The sequence below is a fragment of the Copadichromis virginalis genome, linkage group LG12 (genome assembly GCF_057382275.1).
Source record: "Copadichromis virginalis isolate Kocher_CV1m ecotype Utaka linkage group LG12, C_Virginalis_male_GT1.1, whole genome shotgun sequence".
Classification (NCBI taxonomy): Eukaryota; Metazoa; Chordata; class Actinopteri; order Cichliformes; family Cichlidae; genus Copadichromis; species Copadichromis virginalis.
The window spans coordinates 28,106,570-28,127,617 of record NC_140629.1 but is presented as its reverse complement, the minus strand read 5'-3'; the positions used below and the strand labels follow the sequence as shown (position 1 = coordinate 28,127,617).

The following is a 21,048-nucleotide window of genomic DNA, read 5'->3' as shown; positions in this document are numbered from 1 at the left end:
CATTTGCAGTGATTCAAAGTTTTAGCAGATTTTTTGTTTGAATCACAGTAACCTGAAGAAAGCCAGATAAATTAAAAATCATGGTAAAATACCTCAAATCTGAATCACTTTACCCTGTACCATCATCTAGTAAAGCTCTAACCCAACATTAATATATACTCAGCGATATTTAAGATGACTTATTGATCTTAAACTGAAGTATGATGTAGTGTGTTGAACTGCCACAATTTATTACATCTGTTAGCCCAAGGACAGGACCATTTGCAAGGTGTGATCAGAAATGTGCATCCCCACAGAAATTCCAAAACCATGTGTTATTTAAATCTGTCCACTCGCCCTTACCACTAGTCTCCTTTGGGCGGCTTTTTAAAAAGTCTCTGTTCTGACGACTTGCACATGAACCTCTGCAAAGTACTCTGGATGTTCTGAAATATGTCAAAGCAGCACCCTTTACATTTTCAGGTATCCAAGAAACATTTAGCTTGATGAGGCCCAAAAAACGTATACGTGGTATCACACACTGCAGTCCAGAAAATTTGCATGTTCACAGTTTGACCCTAGGGGTCAAATTCACTTTGCAGAGCCATGTGAAAGTAGGAAGAAAACAGCAAAGGCACTCCTGGCGGTGCTGTTTGTAGTGAAATTGTGGAATCATGACTCCTGGTCAAAGTCAAAAAGGACCTCATGAATGTGCCTAGGTTTCTGAGACAGGGAGCTGTCTTTGAATCTGAACAGCGAAAGTTGTCTCCTATAATAAACTGAGACATAAAGATTAAATAAATCAGCATGAATAATACACATATAGGGAAGGATAGCAGAGATAATGTCTGTGTATAATGTCAGCACTGTGCACATAAATGAACCTGGGCTGTTTGGTGGTGCCGTGGTGGTAAACTCTAGGTTTGCATATTCTCCGTCTGCCAGCATCTCCAAGATGTGTTAGGCAATTGATGATTCTAATTGGGCTGTAGGTGAAGAGGGAAGATAAATGATCTTCTGTATGAACGGGTAAAGCATTTAGAGCAGTCAGTATGGCTAGAGGATTGCTCTACAAATTGCAAACCTGTTTTCATTTACACTATTTTTTCTGGTGCCTGCTATGTTGTAATACCCCTGACAGGCTTTAATGTGACAAGCACTTCTTTTTTAAACCAAACAAATTTACAACAGTTTGTCATGTAAATCTTCAGCTTGTATCCAGCACAAAATAGCCATATTTTTAAATAACAACACTCAAGACAACTGTGAGAAAAACACCAGGACATTCATTCTCTGTGATTCATAACCACATTCGCTGCGTCAGTACGTCTGCCTGTGATTAATAAATATGTTTAAATATTTATGGCACACTGTGCTGCTTTGCTTGAGTTATGAGACGTTGAAACTTTAAAACAAATCAGGATATAAACAGGTTTAAGCTATCAACACTGTTTCAGAGCAACATTTGTTTAAAGGAAAACCCACAGAAAGAGATTCAGTAATTTGATTCCCGGAGAGCGAAGCAGTTCAGCAGTGAATATCTGGTAAAGCTTTTGAAGTCGAATAAACATGTTTGTAGTGATTAATGGTGCAATGAAACGATGAGGGGTCATTCCACTCAGCATGTAATAAGTGATCACAGGGGCTAATTATTATATTAAAAAACAACAGAGAAATGTACTTATATTAGGTGACTTAAGAAAACAAAACAGCTGAGAGCTGCAAGAATCATTAAGTGAGGCCCCAGAGTTGGCAGAAACAACGGTGAGAGTTGGGAAGCACTGCTAGCTTCCAGTATGTGAACATGTGACTTTCTGTTGGAGCACCTCCCTGATGACCTGAAGCGGTGAGCCGAGAATCTAGTATTGCATTTTTTTGGGTTAAACCACATATAACTTAATACTAAGACAATAAGACACTTAATAATAAGAACACTTATAATAACACTTATAATAACACTTATAATAAGAACAATTATAATAAGACACTTAATTTTGTCTTAATAAATCATTTCTCAGTGATGTGGTGCTATTTTAAGAGTTTGAAGATTTTTACTGGCCATGGCAAAGATTTTACAATCTTTATGTTTGGACTACTGGGCTGGTTTCTGTTGTTTCCCTTTTTAAGTTTCAAATTTAATAAATGACTACCTGTTTGAAGTTATTCATTAATAAATGTAGTGTTGATAAATCAGGATGACAGTTCCATGTTCTTTTTACTCCTCCCTGTTTTATTGTGAATGTTATTTCTTCATGTTGTATTTTTACTTCCTGTCTTTGTTCTCTTCCTGCCGTCTTTATGGCTTATTTACACTTCTGTGGTGAATGTTGTAGTGCCTATGACATAACCCATGTAACTGGTCAACACTGTTACAACATTGTTACCAGCATTCATGTTTTTGTGTGATGTTTTTGGCATTTTTTCCCTCCTGGGATTAATCTTTTCTCTCTCTAGCTCCCCCCCTTTTTTGAGGCAAACATATTTGTCTCTTTAGTTTTTTTCACCTCTTTGTACTTGGCAATATCCTTCCAGGAATTTGGTGACATCTGTCACTGATAAATTCTAAAACTGTGGTGACGAAGTAGCTGGAAATACACAATAGTACTGAACATCCTAATAGGTTAAGGCTGTATCAACACAACATATGGGTTATGTTGTACATTTTCAGAGGGGTCTGTGAATATGATGTAATTACGGTATAGATTTAACTTAGAAGTATGAATCCCCTGTTAATGCCGGGTTCACTGTACCTTATTACTTATTGCTAAGTTGTCTGATGGCTTAAATGGGTCTTTTGGTGACCATGCTCCTGTGACATGTATATATCTTTCTACGTAGCACTCTTAATTCTTATTCTCATGTATATATCTCATGTATAGCTCATGCACATATCTTTCTACGTAGCACTTTTAATTCTTATCCCTACTTTTATTTTTTCATGTCTATTTAAGTGCTATTTATGACACTATTTAAGTGCTATTTATGACACTATGTTTGCACTGAAGCACCGCAGCAATTTCCTAATGTTGTAAACCTGCTCAACATTTGGCAATAAACCCCTTTCTGATTCTGATTCTGATTCTGACTGTCAAGCACATCATGGAGAGGATGTGGAGGTTTGGTACTAGGAGTATGTGCCCTGAGTAAGCGAATGTCTATCTTGACATGCTGTAATTACCAAAAAAACCAACACTTTTTTGTCAGATAAACAACCCTACAAGTGTCGGTGACTCACTTATTTTAACTGCTATTATTACATTTGACCTGCTTTAGCTAATTTCCTTAATAATATGAAGTTTGCGCAAGCAATAAAGCAAATCTTGGGTGGTCTGTGACTCATCTGAAATGCACATTTGGAAATTACTGACTCTGTGAACTCTAAACTTGCAGGAATGACCTACTGTTCTTTGATAAATGTGACTCTGGGGACTACACACAAACACACACACATGCACAGTCGTGTTTTCATATCTTTATGGGGACATCTAATTGATATAATGCTTTCCCTAGCCGCTTACCCTAACCCTAACCATCAAAACAGAATGCCGTACCCTAACCCTTAGCCTAAACCTAATCACGACCTAATTGTAATCCTGGCACTTAAACCACATTTTGAGTCTCAGGCTACGTCCACACTAGCCCAGATAGATTTGAAAACGGTGTTTTCGTCTGAAAACGCTCCGCGTCCTCACTATTGTTTATCAGTCGTTTTCACAAAGTTGTGCGTCCACATTGAAACGGCTGAAAACGCTTACGTTCCAGTCCTGCGCATGCCTGAAATGCAAGTTGATTTGACCTGCCTCAATTCTGTCTGCTGTTTATTTACTTTGCTCTTTGAAACGTGCAGCAAAATGGCAAGGAAAAGCACAGCTTTTTTTAAATGAACTAACAATGAGATGGAGTTGTTGCTGCGAGTAACACAAAAGTACAAAGTCGCAAAAGCGAGTGAGAATTACAGAATTTGAAGAAAAGCTATCTGGAGCATGTACAAACTGATATTAATCTTTAATAGGGCTGTCAAAATTGAGAGCAAACAAAACTACTGCTCTTAGTTTAATTGGTCACTTGACTGCATCACATGACTAAAATGTGTCATCGTTTTCAAAAAGTCTCAGTTTTCGCTGTCCACACTGCCAGGCGAAAGCACTGTTTTCAAATGTATGCGTCCTCGAGAGCGTTTTCAAAACGCTGCGTTTTCCTTGAGTGAAAATGCCGTCTCAGTGTGGACGGGAGGCCAAAACGAAATGCATTAGTGTGGACGTAGCCTCAAAAATGCTTTCAAGCCCGTGGGGACGGATATTTTGTCCCCATAAAGGCTGTTAGTCCCCACAAAGATATGCAAACATGGCACACACACACACACACTAACACACAGACACAGAGGAGCAACAGTAACACATGGTGTAACACTTTCATTGTTACTCCACACTTTTGTCTACTGTGTAAAACGTTTCCCAGCAACATTTATTGTATTCAGATAAGTAACTGCAGTAAGACTTTTATTTTGTTGAAGTATTTCATTTCCCATGTAAAAACAAAACTGATTTAGAAATATGTTGGAGGACATACTGTGTTGTTTTTTTCCACTGTCTGTTGCCTAACAGGTCACCTCATGTGGTTAAGTTTTTCCTATTTGCTTGTATAACAGCAGAGATCAAAGTTACTAGTTGCTTGTTTCATGGGAACGTGCTGTTGTACATAATTCTGTTTTAAAAAACTTTGAAATAAGTTGCCCTGCATTCTGTATATTTGTGTGGGATTTAACACAGTCTGGAGCCCAATCCTAACGAATTTCTGCCCTGGAGCTGTTCACACTATCGTCTTCTATGGAATGAAATGTGACAATAATAATCAGAATTTGGGGGGAAAAAAGAAAGAAATCTAGGTGGTCATCTAAGTACTAAAGTATTTTTTTATTTTCACTTATAAGCATGAAAAAGCATGTCTCAAGTATGAAAAGCAAGGCTTTAGCTGGAAGTCAGTTAACTAATATCAAATAAAATATCGTCATCTTTAGGTATGCACGTGCAAACGTTTTGCAGAACATTTACTGATTAGCTCTGAGATTTTTGCTACCACTCGAAAAGATCAGGCCCTTTATTTTTGACATTGCAGGCAGTAAACCCCACAATCATGATCCCAGCCAGAGATATGAATTTAAAATGTTGTGTTGTAGTATTAGCTAACCAAAGCTAAAAACCTACTCAATCAAAACTGACACAAAAAATTCTGAAGACTGAAAGTTGTCAAGTTGCTTTCAGTTGCTAATAATTTTGGACTGATGATCCAACACCTCCAGTATGTCTTTCAATTTCCACATCAAAGATAAGAGATAAGATAAGATAAGACTTTATTGATCCCACAACGGGAAAATTTTTGCGTCAGCTGTTCTTATTAACTTAGATATTATAATACAGCCTGCAAATGATCGGCATCATAACAGATTCTGGTTGTGGTGCTCTCAGCATAAAATAAATAAAATGTAAACAAGCAATCGTTAGACAAAAAAATTTACATTCAAGAAATTCCTATATAACTCTGAGACCCCTTTGGGTCTCAGAGTTATATAGGAGCTGACATTGGGCTATAGCCTAAGGTAATGCAGACCGCAGTACTTTGTTAAAATATATTTTTGTATTTTTTTTAGTAAGCCATTTAAAATTATGTTGAAATTAAAATATTTTAATTGTTGTATATTATATTGTAACTTTATGTCTATGTTTCAATTTGTATGTCTTTTATTTTATTGTCCATATTTTGATGTTGGGTTAATTTTTACCTCATCAAAATATTGTTTTACAATAGCATATTTTAATTTTTTTATACCATTTGTTTGTTTAATCTATTTGCATTTGTATGTTTAACTTTATTTAAAAAATGTAATTGCTGTAACAAAAGAGGAGATTAGCACTTAGCTTGTGTGGCTTCACTGATGTCACATGGAGAAAGGATGGTTGTCACACTGATGTGAAAAGAATGGCTCCAAACACACTACAGAGGATCATATTTTTATTATTATTATTATTATTAACCTTTATTTAACCAGGAAAAGTCCCATTGAGATTAAAAACCTCTTTTGCAAGGGAGTCCTGGCCAAGAGGCGACAACACGTTGAAATTACAAAGTTACATACATATTATAAATAACAATTACATTTTAAAAACATTTTTCTCTGGCTCTCTCAATCTGGACTTAAAAGCATTTTCCCTTTGAATTACATTTAATTTCTCTTTTCACCATCACCCGAGGGATGAAGCGCCTGCACTAAGACTTGCTTCAGCTCCGCTTTGGCTCTGACATATTTTCAGACTCGTCTTATTTAATTTCCTCCTTAACCGAGGGCGACAGCAGACACTGTTGAGCAACAGGTGCTTTCTGTTGTTTATCAATGAGCACAGAGGTGACAGTGTGCAGACTGTCACTAGAGGACCCCGCTGACATAAAGCAGCATCACAGCTTTGCCACTTACACAACATGTCAAGTTGTGCATCACATGAGATCAAATTCTCTGAGCATCACAGAGATATTCTTTCACAGCTGAAATTTAAAGCTGATGGTCTCACCACTTACTTCTCCAAAATTTGATTCTGTCTTATAAACAGTACACTTCCATAATGACCGATTGAGGAAACCTGCAGTCAGCTGAGCTGAGACTGAAGAAGTCACTTGGATGAGTGACGAAACGTTTCTCCCACTGAAAACGTCCAGATGAACAGAATCAATTTTTGGAGATTTACTTATCTGGATGATTGAGAATGCATCAAGACGTCACCACTTACTTGTTTGCCTGTTTGGGGTTATTGAAGCAATCCTGAACATTTGTGCAGGCTGTGCTTGTGCACCTGTTCACCCAGATGGTAGATATCAGTCTTGTTGCTTTTCCATTAATACATTTAATTGGGTATTGCAGACTCTGGTGAACAAAGATGATCAAATTACTGAGAATCTTCATGAATGTTCCACGTACCACCATCTCCCGCTATGGTACAATCCTGATTTTCACAGTTTAATTAAATTAACGCGTCTTGTTCCCAGAGACTGGAGGATCCTCTCACACTCCGGTGTTTGCTTAAGCCACTGCAATGCTTGTTTAAGCTTAATTGCAGTGAACTGGAGCTTTCAATTGTGTTTATTGTTTCAGGAGAGAAGTGCTCTGGGGCACCTCTACTTCCAGAGACCCCTGATTTTTCTTTTCCATCAGAGCAAAGACCTCTGATTTCCTCTTATTGTGTGTGTGTGTGTGTGTGTGTGTGTGTGTGTGTGTGTGTGTGTCTTTCACACAATCAAGATTCAGTAAGATTGTTGTAGACTAGCAATAATCACATTTGTGTTTATTTATCTATAAACGTCGGGAAAGTGGTAGCACGCTTTTCTCAGGGTCATTTGTCTGAATTAATGGGGGTCATGAGATGGTCTCACTAAATATAAACAAGGAAAATGTGACTGTGAGAAAGAAAGCTCGTATTAAGCAGTTCTACTTTATGGTAATAAAATATGACAACATGTCAAAGGCGATGTTTGCTCTGAAACAGTTAGTGTTCATTTACAACTGCATCATAAATGTAGACATATATATTTCTTATCAGACAGGAGTTCTCAGTCATTTCCACTCAGTTTTTTTCTTGTACATCAAGTCATATTTACAGATATAATATATTACCACAGCAAATAAATTCAAAGCTCATACAGTATATGCATGTACACAAATTTCACTCTGCAATACAATATGAACCACAACTGAGCATAAAGTGCATAATTTAATGACTCAAAATAAATTAAAAGTTTTCAACTAGTATGTCAATCCCTAACTTTTGCCCTCACTGTACAATGTTTACAATGTTCATGTTCAAACTCAGACAAAAAGAAAATCTGAGTGAAAAACTTCAAACCAGCAGGAGTTCAAAAGTTCAGTCTGTATAGTGTTAGAATACCAGAAGGTTTAACTTTTAATATTAAAATGGAGAATTTGCCTTATAAATGCAACAGAGAGGAGGATTACGCTGTATACTCACATGAAACTTGAGAATAATATTTAAATCTAGACTTGTGATCTTGGATAATTCATATTAGATCTGATATTGGGTGGTATCTGGTGATTTTCAAGGAGGAAAAAGGTGCTGGTACCATCTTTTTAAATGTGAGCATCATCAGACTTTTCCTGATTTTGTTTCACTGTAAACAGCATGTCTTTGACAACAAAAACTTTGGTTTCCTGCAAAACTGAACATCTCACTTTAAACATTACACTCAAAGAGAAGTGTTACTCCTAAACTTAACCTTTAGCTTCAGTCCTAACTAATACAAAACATTTTTCAATAGGTTCTTTGATATTTTGAGTCCTGACTTTATAGATAGTGATGTTGAAAGACAACAATTTGTGAGTGTAAATACTGATCAAACTGCATGACTGATACAATTTATAACTGCGCATAAATATGTCTTTTGGACGAGTAATCCTTTTGGACCTGGAATTTATTCATTTTGACCTTCTCTTAGAGAAGAATAGTTATATATCACAAAAAAAATATTTTACACAAGATCGCTCATTTAGAACTTGATTCTTCTCAAGCTGACCGCTTAATGCATCTCATTAATCAGCATCTATCCACTGATTTATAGAACATTTTCTGTAGCTGTGGAAATTATGCAGAAATTTCCCAGTCTACTGTGGAACAAGAGCCTCTGTGCCCTCGCTGTGTTTTGTTTTGTTTTTTTAATAATTTGAGACAGTATCTTTGTGTGTTTTCCGGGCTATAGAACAAAAACGTCTGTTTTCACAACCTTATAAACTCTACTCTACATTAGTCATGGAGCTAACATGACTGTGCCCTTCAAAACTCACTGTACAGTAGAGTTTCCAAATGAATCAGTCCTAACAATAACTATGTGAATACTCATAGTGACTACTCACAAGAAGCACAATCAGGACTATTTCATTTACTACACTGACCACAAGCTTGTAGTCAGCACAGTTTGGAGACAGTAAATAGAGCTTTACAGTAAAGGTTTCCACAATGGTTGAACAAAGTAAATGAAATTGAGAATGATAAGTTTTTTCATCAATGTTATGTGTCTAACATAGGGGCGATCGCGCGAACATATATAGGGGCGACCGTGGCTCAAGAGTTGGGCGTTTGTCTTGTAATCGGAAGGTTGCCGGTTCGAGCCCCGGCTCTGACAGTCTCGGTCATTGTGTTGTTGTGTCCTTGGGCAAGACACCTCACCTGTTGCCTACTGGTGGTGGTCAGAGGGCCTGGTTGCGCCAGTGTCCGGCAGCCTCGCCTCTGTCAGTGCCCACAGCTAACACACCCATGTGTGTGAATGGGTATATGATTGTGTTAGGACCAAATAAAGCGCTATACAAATACAGACCATTTACCATAACATCTTTCTTAGGCAAAATGGCAAAATCTGCTCACACAGTCAGTCATCACAGAGATTGCTGGGTGCTGAAACAAACAACGGGACGATATCACTCACAGCACTTATCTCTTTCCCACTGCATGGGCTCTACTAGATAGAAGAGTTACTTATTATTTATGTGCTACTTCCATTTTTGAGTTCTTCAAAAGGTCTGTTGTAGAGAAATAAAACGGTATTTCTCTGGTTGGGTCAGATGCATTTCTCCTTTACTGTCTCGGTGTTCAGCGTGACCTGAAGTGCTGGATCTTTAGGGCATGGAGATGATGGATGATCTGTGATTGCATTTGTCTCGTCTCTGGTCTGATCCTCAGCGCTGCCCTCTTGGGATGAGTAAGAAGCTTGTGAATTTCTTGCTGAAGGTGGTTGTGAAGCAGAGAGTTTGTTTGACTTAGGACATTTTTCAGTGCACATCTCAGTTTTATCTTTATAGTAGAGGAAGGTTTGACAGGTGCTGTTGCTATCTCGTTGGTCACTAGACACCAAGGAGTTAGAGTCCCTGTTAGAGATCACAGAGGAGAGCTGATAGGCATCAATACAGGGGAAGTTTCCCTGTCTCTGTTGCCTCCTTGCTCCCATTTTACAGAACAGGCACTTGATTTTCTCAATGAGCTTGATGAGAACAGCCTTGCGGAGCAGGATGTAGATCCAGGGGTCAAAGATAGGGTTAAAAGAGGCAAAACGTATTGCCCGTAGATCAGGGTTTTTGTCCAGCCGCACCTCCACTGGAGTCTTATAAAGCTGGTTTAAAAACACCTGAGCCTGCAGGGGAGAGGAGAATAGTGACTGAATGAAAAGATATGGATGCGTATGTTTGAGAGGCCACTAATATAAACATGAAAGGGAAGAGAGTCAGTTCACCTCTAATGTAAACTGTTTTACATAATCCTGCATACAGCAGCTGTGCTGAGTAAGTGTGATTAATCTGGACTGTAAGTGTTGTGGCTGAAAAGGTAAAAGGAAAAGTTATTCTTTTTCACATTTTTTTTAACCTAACTAAACAGTTTTCTGCACTTAAAAAACATTTTTGTGTGAAAAAGAACCATGCGTAAAGCGTGCGTAATGGTAACATGCAACCGAAAAAAAAATTAAACTTACAACAAGTGGTATAGAGCAGATGAGGACTACTACCGATGTGCCTATGAGTAGAATAACCATCTGAATCTCTGCACCGGCCAGACGACCAAAGCTGCGTGCTCTTCTTCGCGGGTCCACGCTGCGTCCCACATCGGTGCCAAGCGACATCCTACGCACAAAGCGTCGATGCATCCGGATCAAAGCCACACACACCAACACATTACAGATGACAGTGGAGAGAATAAGAAGAGAGCTGAAACCAGCATACATGTAGGAGTAGGCGGCATCGCTGGTCTTGTTGCTCCTCCACTCTAAAAAACACCACGTTTGTGGGTACTGTTTCTTCACCTGCCCAAAGCCCATAATTGGCAGGGCGCAGAAAAAAGCATTTGAGATGTAGATCGCTACTAGAGTCAGTCCCGCCAGTTTTTGGTCCACGTAGTCGTTGTAGAAATAGGCATGGTTTATAGCAATGTATCTCTCTACCGACATGGCACATATGATGCTGAGCCCTGCCAGCGAGAAGAAAAGCATGGTGAATCCAAAGTACTGGCACAGCGGGTCCTCTCCGGGCCACGCGCCTTTCACATAAATGGCGATGGTGACCGGACTGGCCAGCAGCGTGCCAAGCAGGTCCGTGATCGCCAGGCCACACACCAGCGTGTAAAACGTAGTTTCTTTCTGTTCTTTCCGAGATTTACAAAGGACCACGATGGCGATGAGGTTTCCAACCACCCCGAAAATGAACATAATGGACGGAATGGTGGGGACCATGGTCCTCCCTGTGGTTTGATTATTCATTGTGAAGTCCAAACGCACTTCAAGACAAGTGAAGCAACTCGTTTTATCGCCTGTATTTCCAGTCCAGAGCAAGAAACTTACCTACAAGTGAAAGAAGCCTGGGCAGCATTTTCAAAATAAGAAAGTAGTTTTTTCTTATCTGAAAACTAACCTTTAAAAAACTTACAAAATCCCCCAAAGCATCCTCCGCATGCTGCCTCTGTGGTAACCAACAACTCCGTGGTGCTTTCTTATCAGATCCTCAGCTAGCTGTGCAAGACAGAAGCAGATTTCACTCACCATGCCAGAGAGATTGAAATGAGGCTCTGCCTTCTGGCGTCTTGCTGGGCTCAGCCCCTCCCCTTCATTTTACTTCACAGCCCTAATCAGCAGTTCAGGAAAAAGGTCACATTTTGTAACACAGAGATTAACCACAACTCACAGCAATTTCTTTACACCATGGTATAACATTATTAGGTAGGGGAAAAAGGACAAAACAAAAGTGAGTCTGAAAAATAAAAGTGTAGTTTTTTGCTCTCAAAGTTTCCACTTCAGGACAGAGAGAGGGAGGGAGGAAGAAAAGGAAAAAATCTTTATTTTTCTTACATTTTGATCTGTTAGGGTGGATTCTACTTTGAGAAATGATTGATCGCAAAGATTAACCAAACGATTCACATGAAAACACGCAAGATTAGGTGATGGGAAATAAGACAATAATTCAACTAAAGGTTATACTTTGATAATCTGACTTCCTTACAACCATTTCATATTTTGCTTACTGGTTCAAGGGTCTTTTTGTTCCTTAGGTACTGATAAAAATCAACAAAATGTGAAAAGGCTCCAGTGACATCAGTTAGTCTCCAGTCTAATTCTGATCACATATGTTTATAAGAGTGTCATAAAATGTCAAACAAACAGCCTCTTTGAATAAGGCTGTAACAAAACTTTCTGTTCCTATGATCATATTTTAATGAGAACAGTTTATTAGTAACTTAAAATTCAGCCGCCAAACACATTTTGTTTCAATTAAAGGCAAAACAAGCACCCATCATTTTCACTGTGGAGTACATAAACACGATGGTAAGGTGAGAGCAGTAGTCTTCTTTTTATTTAATTCCTTTCAATAATTGTCAAAAAACACAAAACACATCAAAACAAAAGTGACATTTAAACAAACCAGCAGATGTACATGGTAGTTAATCTGTAGAGATGAATTAGTGAGGTAGTTAGTTGTCTAAGAACGTCAGGTATATATAATACATATAAATAGTGGAAAGTGTTAGTCATAGCTAAGTTTTACCAGTCTACAAAGGGTTTCCGGGGTTTCTGAAATTTATCAGATGAGCCACACAAACCGATTCTTCATTTCTCAAGATGAAAATGTCTGTGAGTCCATCACGATCTGTGAAAGTTCTTCCAGTTTAGGAGAACCAATATTTATGCAATTTTTATGTTTGTTTTCTGTGACTTAATACTACTACTTGATACACTGGAACACAATCCACAATCACATGCAATTCAGCCTTCAACCTGCTGCTATGTCAAACCTCAGCTGGCGAGTAAATGCCAGCTGAAGTGTACAATGTCTATGTACAGCGGCAATAAAGGAATCTTTATCTTACCTTATCTTGGAAAAGAATTCTACATGTTTTGATTTAGCTGACTATATACTGTAGGCATAAATGGCAACAGTAGGCCAGTTTGGTAGCAGAAAAATCAAAATGTTGTCATCTGTACTGGAAAAATCAAACAGGTTTGATCACTGTCAGTAGATGAATGTAGGATTCTACCAGCATTCTACTTAATGGCCAGCAGGGGGTGAGTCTTGGTTTCAAACAATCAGCTGTACAGAAATCTATGGGATAATAATCCCGGCCTCCTTCACGTGTCACCTCAGTAAATACTCTGTGATGGCTTTATAAGCTGAGTTGCTAATTTTAGGTCATACTGAACAGTACGTGAAGTTAAATTATGGTTGGTATTAGAGTAATTTTCTAGAGTATGCTAACTGGCTAATGATTTGTCAAACAGAAGTCGTCAGCCAATGAGCATGCAGAGTCCCCTTGGTTCACAGTTCACTTTTCACATCAGTTTTTTTTAATATGAGGATTTTTACAGCAAAATGCTCGGCTTGAGGCTTCATAGCGTGAATTCCCCAAGCAGTGCATTCATCTTTTATACCTACTATGAGTGTGAGCACAACAATGTATATATATTTTTGGAGTATTTATAGCAACAACTTAAAAACTAGTCAGATGCACATCTAATCGCATGCTACTCATAGTTAGTTATTGTCGTACCATTCAGTCAGCAAAAATACTGTTAGATTAAATTACTAAGGGTGTGTGTTTCAGTCACACATTTTTCTATGTATATTTGCTATTGTGCGATAAGTTACAACTGATCCTAATGTGCTGCACTCAAAACTTCAGTGGCTCGAAGTAGAAGAGTGTCGGTATGGCAGCGATTGCTTTGAAATCTCTTTCATCTTTGCATTGTGTTTTTGGCTTTATGTTCTATGTGTGTCCTGTAGATGGGGATTTGTGGTGGTGTGTGGGACTGTAGCTAAGGTTTATGTTTTTAACTGGTAATTATGTGACAAAGTCTTTCAGTTCATTTTGCAGAGTAATGAGAAAGTCACATAAAGAGTGTTATGAATCACTTTATCCACCCAACTTTAAGAATGCTACTGGATTACTTTCAAGAAAAGGAACAAGTAATGTGTAATACATTACTTTTTTTAGGTACCGACCTCAACACTGTATTTCCATGATACACTTACATAACCTGAGTCAGGACAATGTGTTGGAAATCACTGGTGTTCACTTGAACTTGAAGTAAATGACAACTAACCTACACTGCTGATACAGCAAGTCTGCCTGTAATCTGGGCCTGGGCGTGGCCAGAAAAACTGAGCTCAGCTTTTCAAAAGATTTCTTTAACAGCAGTTAATCCATGATTTAACAAGGGGCTAGGTCACTTTAGCTACGGTAGTTTTAATTATTTAAACTTCAAAGTTTAATAAATCGAATCTTTCTAAATTTTTTAGTTTCACATTTTGGGTGTACTCAGGTTGTCTTTGTCTAATACAGAAATTAGTTCTATGATCTGAAACACGTAAATAGGACATATATGCAAAAAACCAGAAGGCGGGAAAATACCTTTTCCCAGCACTGCATGTGAGGGCAAGGAATGATTATAAAGGACTGTTGACAAACAAACAGTTTCTGCCACTTAGCTTCGGTGGGTGGGGTCAGTCAGTGTGCGGGCGCACTTGTAGATGCAGCCGGACTGTCGCCTGTGCTGTGCTTAACCCTGAGCTACCTGTCACCTGTGCAAAACCAGCACGGACAAATTGTCTGCATGGAAGGTGTTTGTTTTTGTTTTAAGTTAATAAGTAAAGATTACTGTGAATGTGCAAGCCTTTAAAAAAAGCACACACACATACACACACGGGGAGAGTCCACAACTTCTGGCTACTGCTTCTTTTTAACTAGACTGTGACAGAACACGTTGAACTCTTGAGACCTTGAGTCCCCTTATCTGACGTCATCCTGTTATAGTGACCCCATCAAAACACAATCTGTTGCTGTCAAAGTTACAGACATTTTACAGCCTTGAAAATGTTTTTTTTTTGTTTGTTTTAGCATTGCATTCATATGTAGTCCGTATTACATAATTGGCCTTAACACGTCAGCCCGACCAGAAAACACAGCTGTGTGCGTGATCATACTCATACCCTACAACTTCCAGTTGTTTGTTTCTCTGAAGTTATGTTTAGTTTCAGGGCTATCCGAATGTGCTGTAAGTAGATTGGAAAGATTAGGCTTCACATGAATGTGCTTTTCCTGGATTTGTGTACTGAAGTCAGATAACCTGCAGCATAGCTGCACTGTAACTTAGAGTAATAACCACCAACACTACTGAAATAATCAATTTTCCTCTAAATACAATTCTGTAGATAGTTATTGTAGATAGACCATTGCACAATGTGGTTTTTGCATGGGCTTTTCTATTTGTACGTTTGTTTTTGTGTGAGCTGTACTGTCTAAAGAAAGCAAATCACACACAAAAAAAACCCTACTTCCCAAAAGCATTTCTTCTTGCTTTAATTCCTGTGCCAAACAATTACTACATTGTGTTGTGGAAAGGATTTATAGATTCCTATGTCCTCAAAGTATTATAATTTACGGGTGAGGGAATGCACATTTTTCTCCCATGGTTTTGTTTCCCAGAACAGTCATTTATAGAGAAGAAAAACTGCTATTACAGGTGTGTGGCACTCTGTATTTGCTACAGCATTTACAGTAGGCGTTGCTCTGGATTATTTCCCTTGCAACAATGCTCCTGTGTTTTGGTTTACTGTTAGGCTGGCTCTAAGATTATGACTGCTACCCGTAGAGCGGCATGATCGCTGAGGACAGGTAGAGACAGATTTGATAGCTCGGGGGATGGGTCAAAGAAAACTGTCTTCATTCCTTATTGAATTCCCTGTACGCAGGGATGAGCTGCCTACACGCCCACCAGTTTCATAACTGACAAATGTTGCTCTAGAGCTTTGGAGAGGCAGATGTTTGCTTAAAAATATGTAACCTCTCACTTTTGTCTCTCTCTCTCACACTGCCTCACATGAAAAGCTCAGCAATTTGTAATAATGTGCTTGTTCACCATTTTGAAAAGGTTTTGACAGGTTCTCAGATGTGCCATAACTAACAGCTGTAAGTTTATGTTTGAGTTGGAGTGAGAGAGTACTCTGTGCTACTCTTTCTAAAGGTAACTAAATCCATTCAGCAGCCTTTTAATGCTCGCTCATGTTAAACATGTTATCTCTTGTTGTTAAATCTGTATGAAAAAACTTTAGCTGGGAGCTATTGTAAGATAATCATCAAAAAACGCGGCAAGGCCTGGACTTTGTGCATCGTTAAGCTCTGGGCTTCAGAGAGTATTGTTAATTTCATTCCAACTCGATGAATAAGGGACATAACCTATTTCTCAAATTGCCAAACTATTTAAACACTGAGTGGATTTATTGCTGAAGTGAAAATGAACTTCAAGTATAATATTTTTGATTATTTTGGAATACTTTCACGCATCACAGAAGTCTTCACAAAAAGAGTTAAATTAATTTGAATAACGAGCAGTTAATGTGTCAAAATGTCCAAACACTGTTCCTACAATTGCAGATCTGTTTGTGAATTTAACACAAATGCTTGCAGGGAATATTTGAAATTAAACTTCAATCAATATTTTTTGCAGGTTGCAGGCCACTGCATACCTTTTTTTTTTGTATCAACTTGTTTCTTGACCTCTGGGTGGAAATCTCACTAATTAAATAGAACAGGAGGTAAGAATGGGTTTCTCTGACAAAATAATTCCCCAGATTTCTAATTAGTCATTTAAAAGTTGAGTCAACTTGTTCCTAAACTGAGAACTGTTTTAATCTGTTTACCATACAGCAATGTCATAGGGAGGAGTACAAAAACCATATATGAAAAAGCCAAACAAACCCACAAACAGTCGGCACTAATGCTTATGACTCAGCAGTGCTTGTGTTAAACATTCAAAAACATTTTATCATTTCACGATTTGTTCGTTGCGATTCTTTTCTGCTGAATCAGACGTGTTTGGGTTGCAACCGAGGGCAGAATAACAGTTATAAGACTGCAGTTTACTCTCCGCTTTACAGTCTTGGTTAGGCAGACAATTTGGCCTTGAAGTTCTGGAACTCTTATTGAATTACTTTATGATTTTTCCCCCCAATAATGTATCAACAAATAGCGCAGAGCTTAAGGGGCTGACCTGGTAGCTCTAAACAGAGCAGTTTACAGTTACTTTAAACCAGACGAAAGATTCCCAGCATCTCCAGGAATAAGCCCAGGTGGACGGCATTCTGCCTGCAGCTTGTTTTTAAATGTAAAGTTTAGAAATAGCAAGGATGTGTTTATCTTGAGGTCTGGTTGATTTATAGATGACATCCGTATGCGATCTCCTTCAGCATAACAAAGCCACGGCGCAGAGAATCACATGTAAACTGTTTGAACTGGCACTGAATTGCCAACTTGCAAACAGAAACAAGTCCCTTTTTTTGAAGATTTGTTTTTTTAGATCAGATCCTGCCAGTTTGTTTAGACTGTCGATGAAGTTGTCATAATTAATCACGTGTACCTTATAAAAATATTCATTCACAGTTCCTGCAAGCATGACCTTCAGTCAGATTCGAGACTAAAACATCCATCTAAAGTGAACATATCTCTTCATAGGGTGATTTATTCCTCAGCTGGTACGCACCACACCAGAGAAGGAGGCTCACTCTAGTTTATAAAAATGACAAATAAGAGTCTGTGTTTTACACGTTACACAGCACTTCTCCTTCCAGAAAGTTTTTCTCCAAAGTAGATGTGACTCATCGTAGCAACAGTCAAACAACAACATTCTGGTAAGTTGAAGCGTTAATCCAGCCAATTGATATTCCTGGGAAAAACTGTAGCTCTTACTTCTCTTAAGACATTATGATGGTAATCATTAGCAAGGAAAGCAAACCAAAGAGACATTAAGGACTTTTTCTGCTAATCTTTAAATGACCGGATGACTATATTTGGCCACTAGAGCACAGTGGAAAAAGTCTGCAGGAAGCTGTATTGCTGATGGAGCAAACTTATAGCCAAAGGGCAAAAGCAAGACAAATGAGGAACACCGTTTAATTAGCTTATTTATATTCCAATCCCTGAGTCTACGAATTAGTTTTGGACATGCTGGATGTTGTTTGTGAGCTCCTGCTGTGTCATTTCTTTGAAATGCAGGTAACTGAATGGAAACCTTCCATTCAAATTACTGATGCTTACGCCATTAAGAAGCAGCTTTATCAAATCATTCAGATATCTATCTATCTATCTATATATATAATACTTATATTATATTACATAACATACACACACACACACACACACATGTTTTATATATATATATATATATATATATATATATATATATATATATATATATATATATATATATATATATATATATATATATATATATACACACACACACACACACATACACACACACACACACACAATTTTATTTTTTCTAATTTTATTCTATTTTTTCATTTGGCTTTGAATAACGTTTGCTGAAAACTTTTGCCAGCTATCCTCACATGGTCCTGTCACAGGAAGTGGGAGCACGTGAGATTTCTTTCCAGTATTTGAGGATTGATTCATATCAAAACATCCCGCTGCTTCTATTTTTGCTTCAACATCATGGCTGTAGCCACTGCGCTTCTTCATGCTTATCAGTTCAGTGGGACAGCTGTGAGACATCTTGCCAAATAGTCATGTCATCACTGAACGCTCAGATGCGGTTCATCCACCTCTGCTTGGTCAATGTGACTCTAAAAAGCTTTGTTGATTAAATGTTTTGGCCGCCTGTGATCAGACACAGGAATACCTAGCAACAACAGTCCTTATAAATAACAAGTATTCATCATTTGTCTCTATTGTGGAGAAATGAATATGACTTTATTTGGTTTATAATTTGTAATTGTAATGATTTTACGACACAACTCGTGTTTACCCTGTCATGTCACGTGATTGCTGAATAACTTAGATCATTTCCGTTGCACTGATGTCATTGGTGTCTTTGAACAGGACGCATGACGATTTTCACAAACATCAACAATTTAGACGCAGATAAAAGGAAAACATAAGTTCAAGTGCAGCTACATCTGATATTTAAAATAAAAAAATTTCCCATTCAAGCAGCTTAATAAAAATCCAGATATTCAAATCTGGATTTTGAGACTACTTACAAAGGTGCAAGAGCATATTCATTACAAACAAATATACTAGATTACCACCTAATGAAAGATGGGTACCACAGTTAACAGCTACAACCAGCTTATCTTTCTGTAATGGTTACTCCTTTATGTGCAAGCATGAAATTATGCATTTTTATGCAAAAATATAATTACCGTTATCCATGACTTTTCAAATTTCAATGTTAAGCATTAATTTAATAAAGTACTGTATTAACTCTGGTCTTAAAGCCTTTTGTTTACTGCTTTAGCCATTGGTCTTTCTTCTTTTGAAACTGGAAGTTACCATGTTTACACAAAAGATCAGAAGTTAAGAACTAAAGTAAGCACTATCCTGCAGCTAGTTTGATTAGCAAGTTGTATCATCCTAACCCTGTCTGACTGTTAAACAGGATGCAAAATTTGAGCAGTGAAAAGCTGTCTTAAAACCTAAAAACAGCCTACTTGTTGGACAAATTAAACACAATCAAGCATTGGACGAGATCACAGGGCACCCACGCATCACTTGGAGCAGGGTGCCTTTAATTATGCATAAATTTAAGCCTTAAAGCAGCAATTAAAAAAATCCCCTACTCCCATCCTCTCAAAGCAATTTTAGGAAAAAATTATCATCTTAATGATTCAAATTAAAGCCAAGTGAATAGATTTGCAGAGGTGGGTTATACAAAACTGTATTACCTGTACAGGTGTGTCGTAACACGCTGTAAACGTGCTTATTTCTACTGTGAAGCTGGGAATTTAACCATGAGCCTCTATGGGAACTGACTTGCTTTAGAGGCCGGTCTCATTTTGAGTAACTGCAGCGCTGAAGGTTGCTGCTTCGTTGGTCACTTGCTTAATCCTGCTTGTTACTTACTGAGATGGAAATTTCGCGTTGTTTAACTAAGACCCAACTTACACACTGTCAAAGTCTGGTGTTCAAAGTCAGAAAGTATTATTTTAAAGTTACCATGTAACTGTAGCTAATGGCTGAGAGCAAAACATTATTTTGATTGCATTTTAATTGGCTTATAAGGTCATATATTTCAGCTCACGGTGTCAAAATAACAGGCAAATAAATCAGACAGCAGATAAATCCAATGTCTAATTGCCGTTGCACATCACCTTAATTTATTCGTTTAATATAGGAACAATGCGCCAGCGTCAGGACACATAAAAGCCATGCATGCCCTCTAAACAAATGGACAGATGAATTAAACATTATTTGTTTTCACTTATCTTTTTAAAGTGTTAAATATGAAGCGAGTGACCCTGATGAATAACGAAAGATTAATAAACATCTTTCTCTGGAGATTCAGTGAGAAGTCTTTAATAATAACCCATCTTATCTTGCATCTTTTCTGCTTTACAAGAGAAGGACCAACCTGTGACCTCTTTGAGATTAATATTTACATCTCAAATAAACCATGACATCATAGCTAGCCAACGTCCTCCTCTCCTCCAAGAAAACAGACATGGGTGTTTTAACACACTTAAAAGGCTCTGGGCATCGGATAACCAGTGACGTGAATGTCAAACTTCCTGACATCTCACCTGTTTGACTTGATCAGCGGTGCTCAAACACCTGAAAAAGGCTTCTGGGACAACAGCAGAGAAAGTAAATACTCCTGTCACTGCTGTTAACCAGCAATGTTTAACCTGCCAAAGAATGACTGATGGCCACCTTTTTTTAATTTTTTTAAATGAGGATTAGAGCTAATATATTTTCAACAGCTTTATCGCTGTGAGATAAGCATCACACACAGAAAAAAAGGCCTGAATCTGTGGAAATAATCTGTGACTGTACAAAGAAGAAAGACTTCACTGATAAGCTGGAAGAAGGACACTAGCACTTTTCTTTATGGTAATTACACTTTAGTGGCACATATTTCACCGCTGTGCGACTTTGTGCAGGCATCCAAGAATCAGCTGAATTTCTCCTGTAGTGTACACTCAACTGCCAGGTTATTAGGTGCACCTATTCAGGTAGTTCTTTA

At 38.0% G+C, this 21,048-nt stretch overlaps 1 protein-coding gene across 1 annotated transcript; it reads right to left on the bottom strand.

The window, feature by feature from the left end:
- Positions 1 to 7,423: 7,423 nt before the first annotated feature.
- On the bottom strand, positions 7,424 to 11,564 carry ptger4a (prostaglandin E receptor 4 (subtype EP4) a). The gene is made up of 2 exons (XM_085475780.1): positions 10,498 to 11,564; positions 7,424 to 10,161 (listed from the first exon to the last, which is right to left on the bottom strand). The coding sequence occupies exons 1-2, from the start codon at positions 11,275 to 11,277 to the stop codon at positions 9,592 to 9,594; spliced, it is 1,350 nt and encodes a 449-aa protein (XP_085331906.1). The 5' UTR covers positions 11,278 to 11,564; the 3' UTR covers positions 7,424 to 9,591.
- Between the last annotated feature and the right edge of the window lie 9,484 nt (positions 11,565 to 21,048).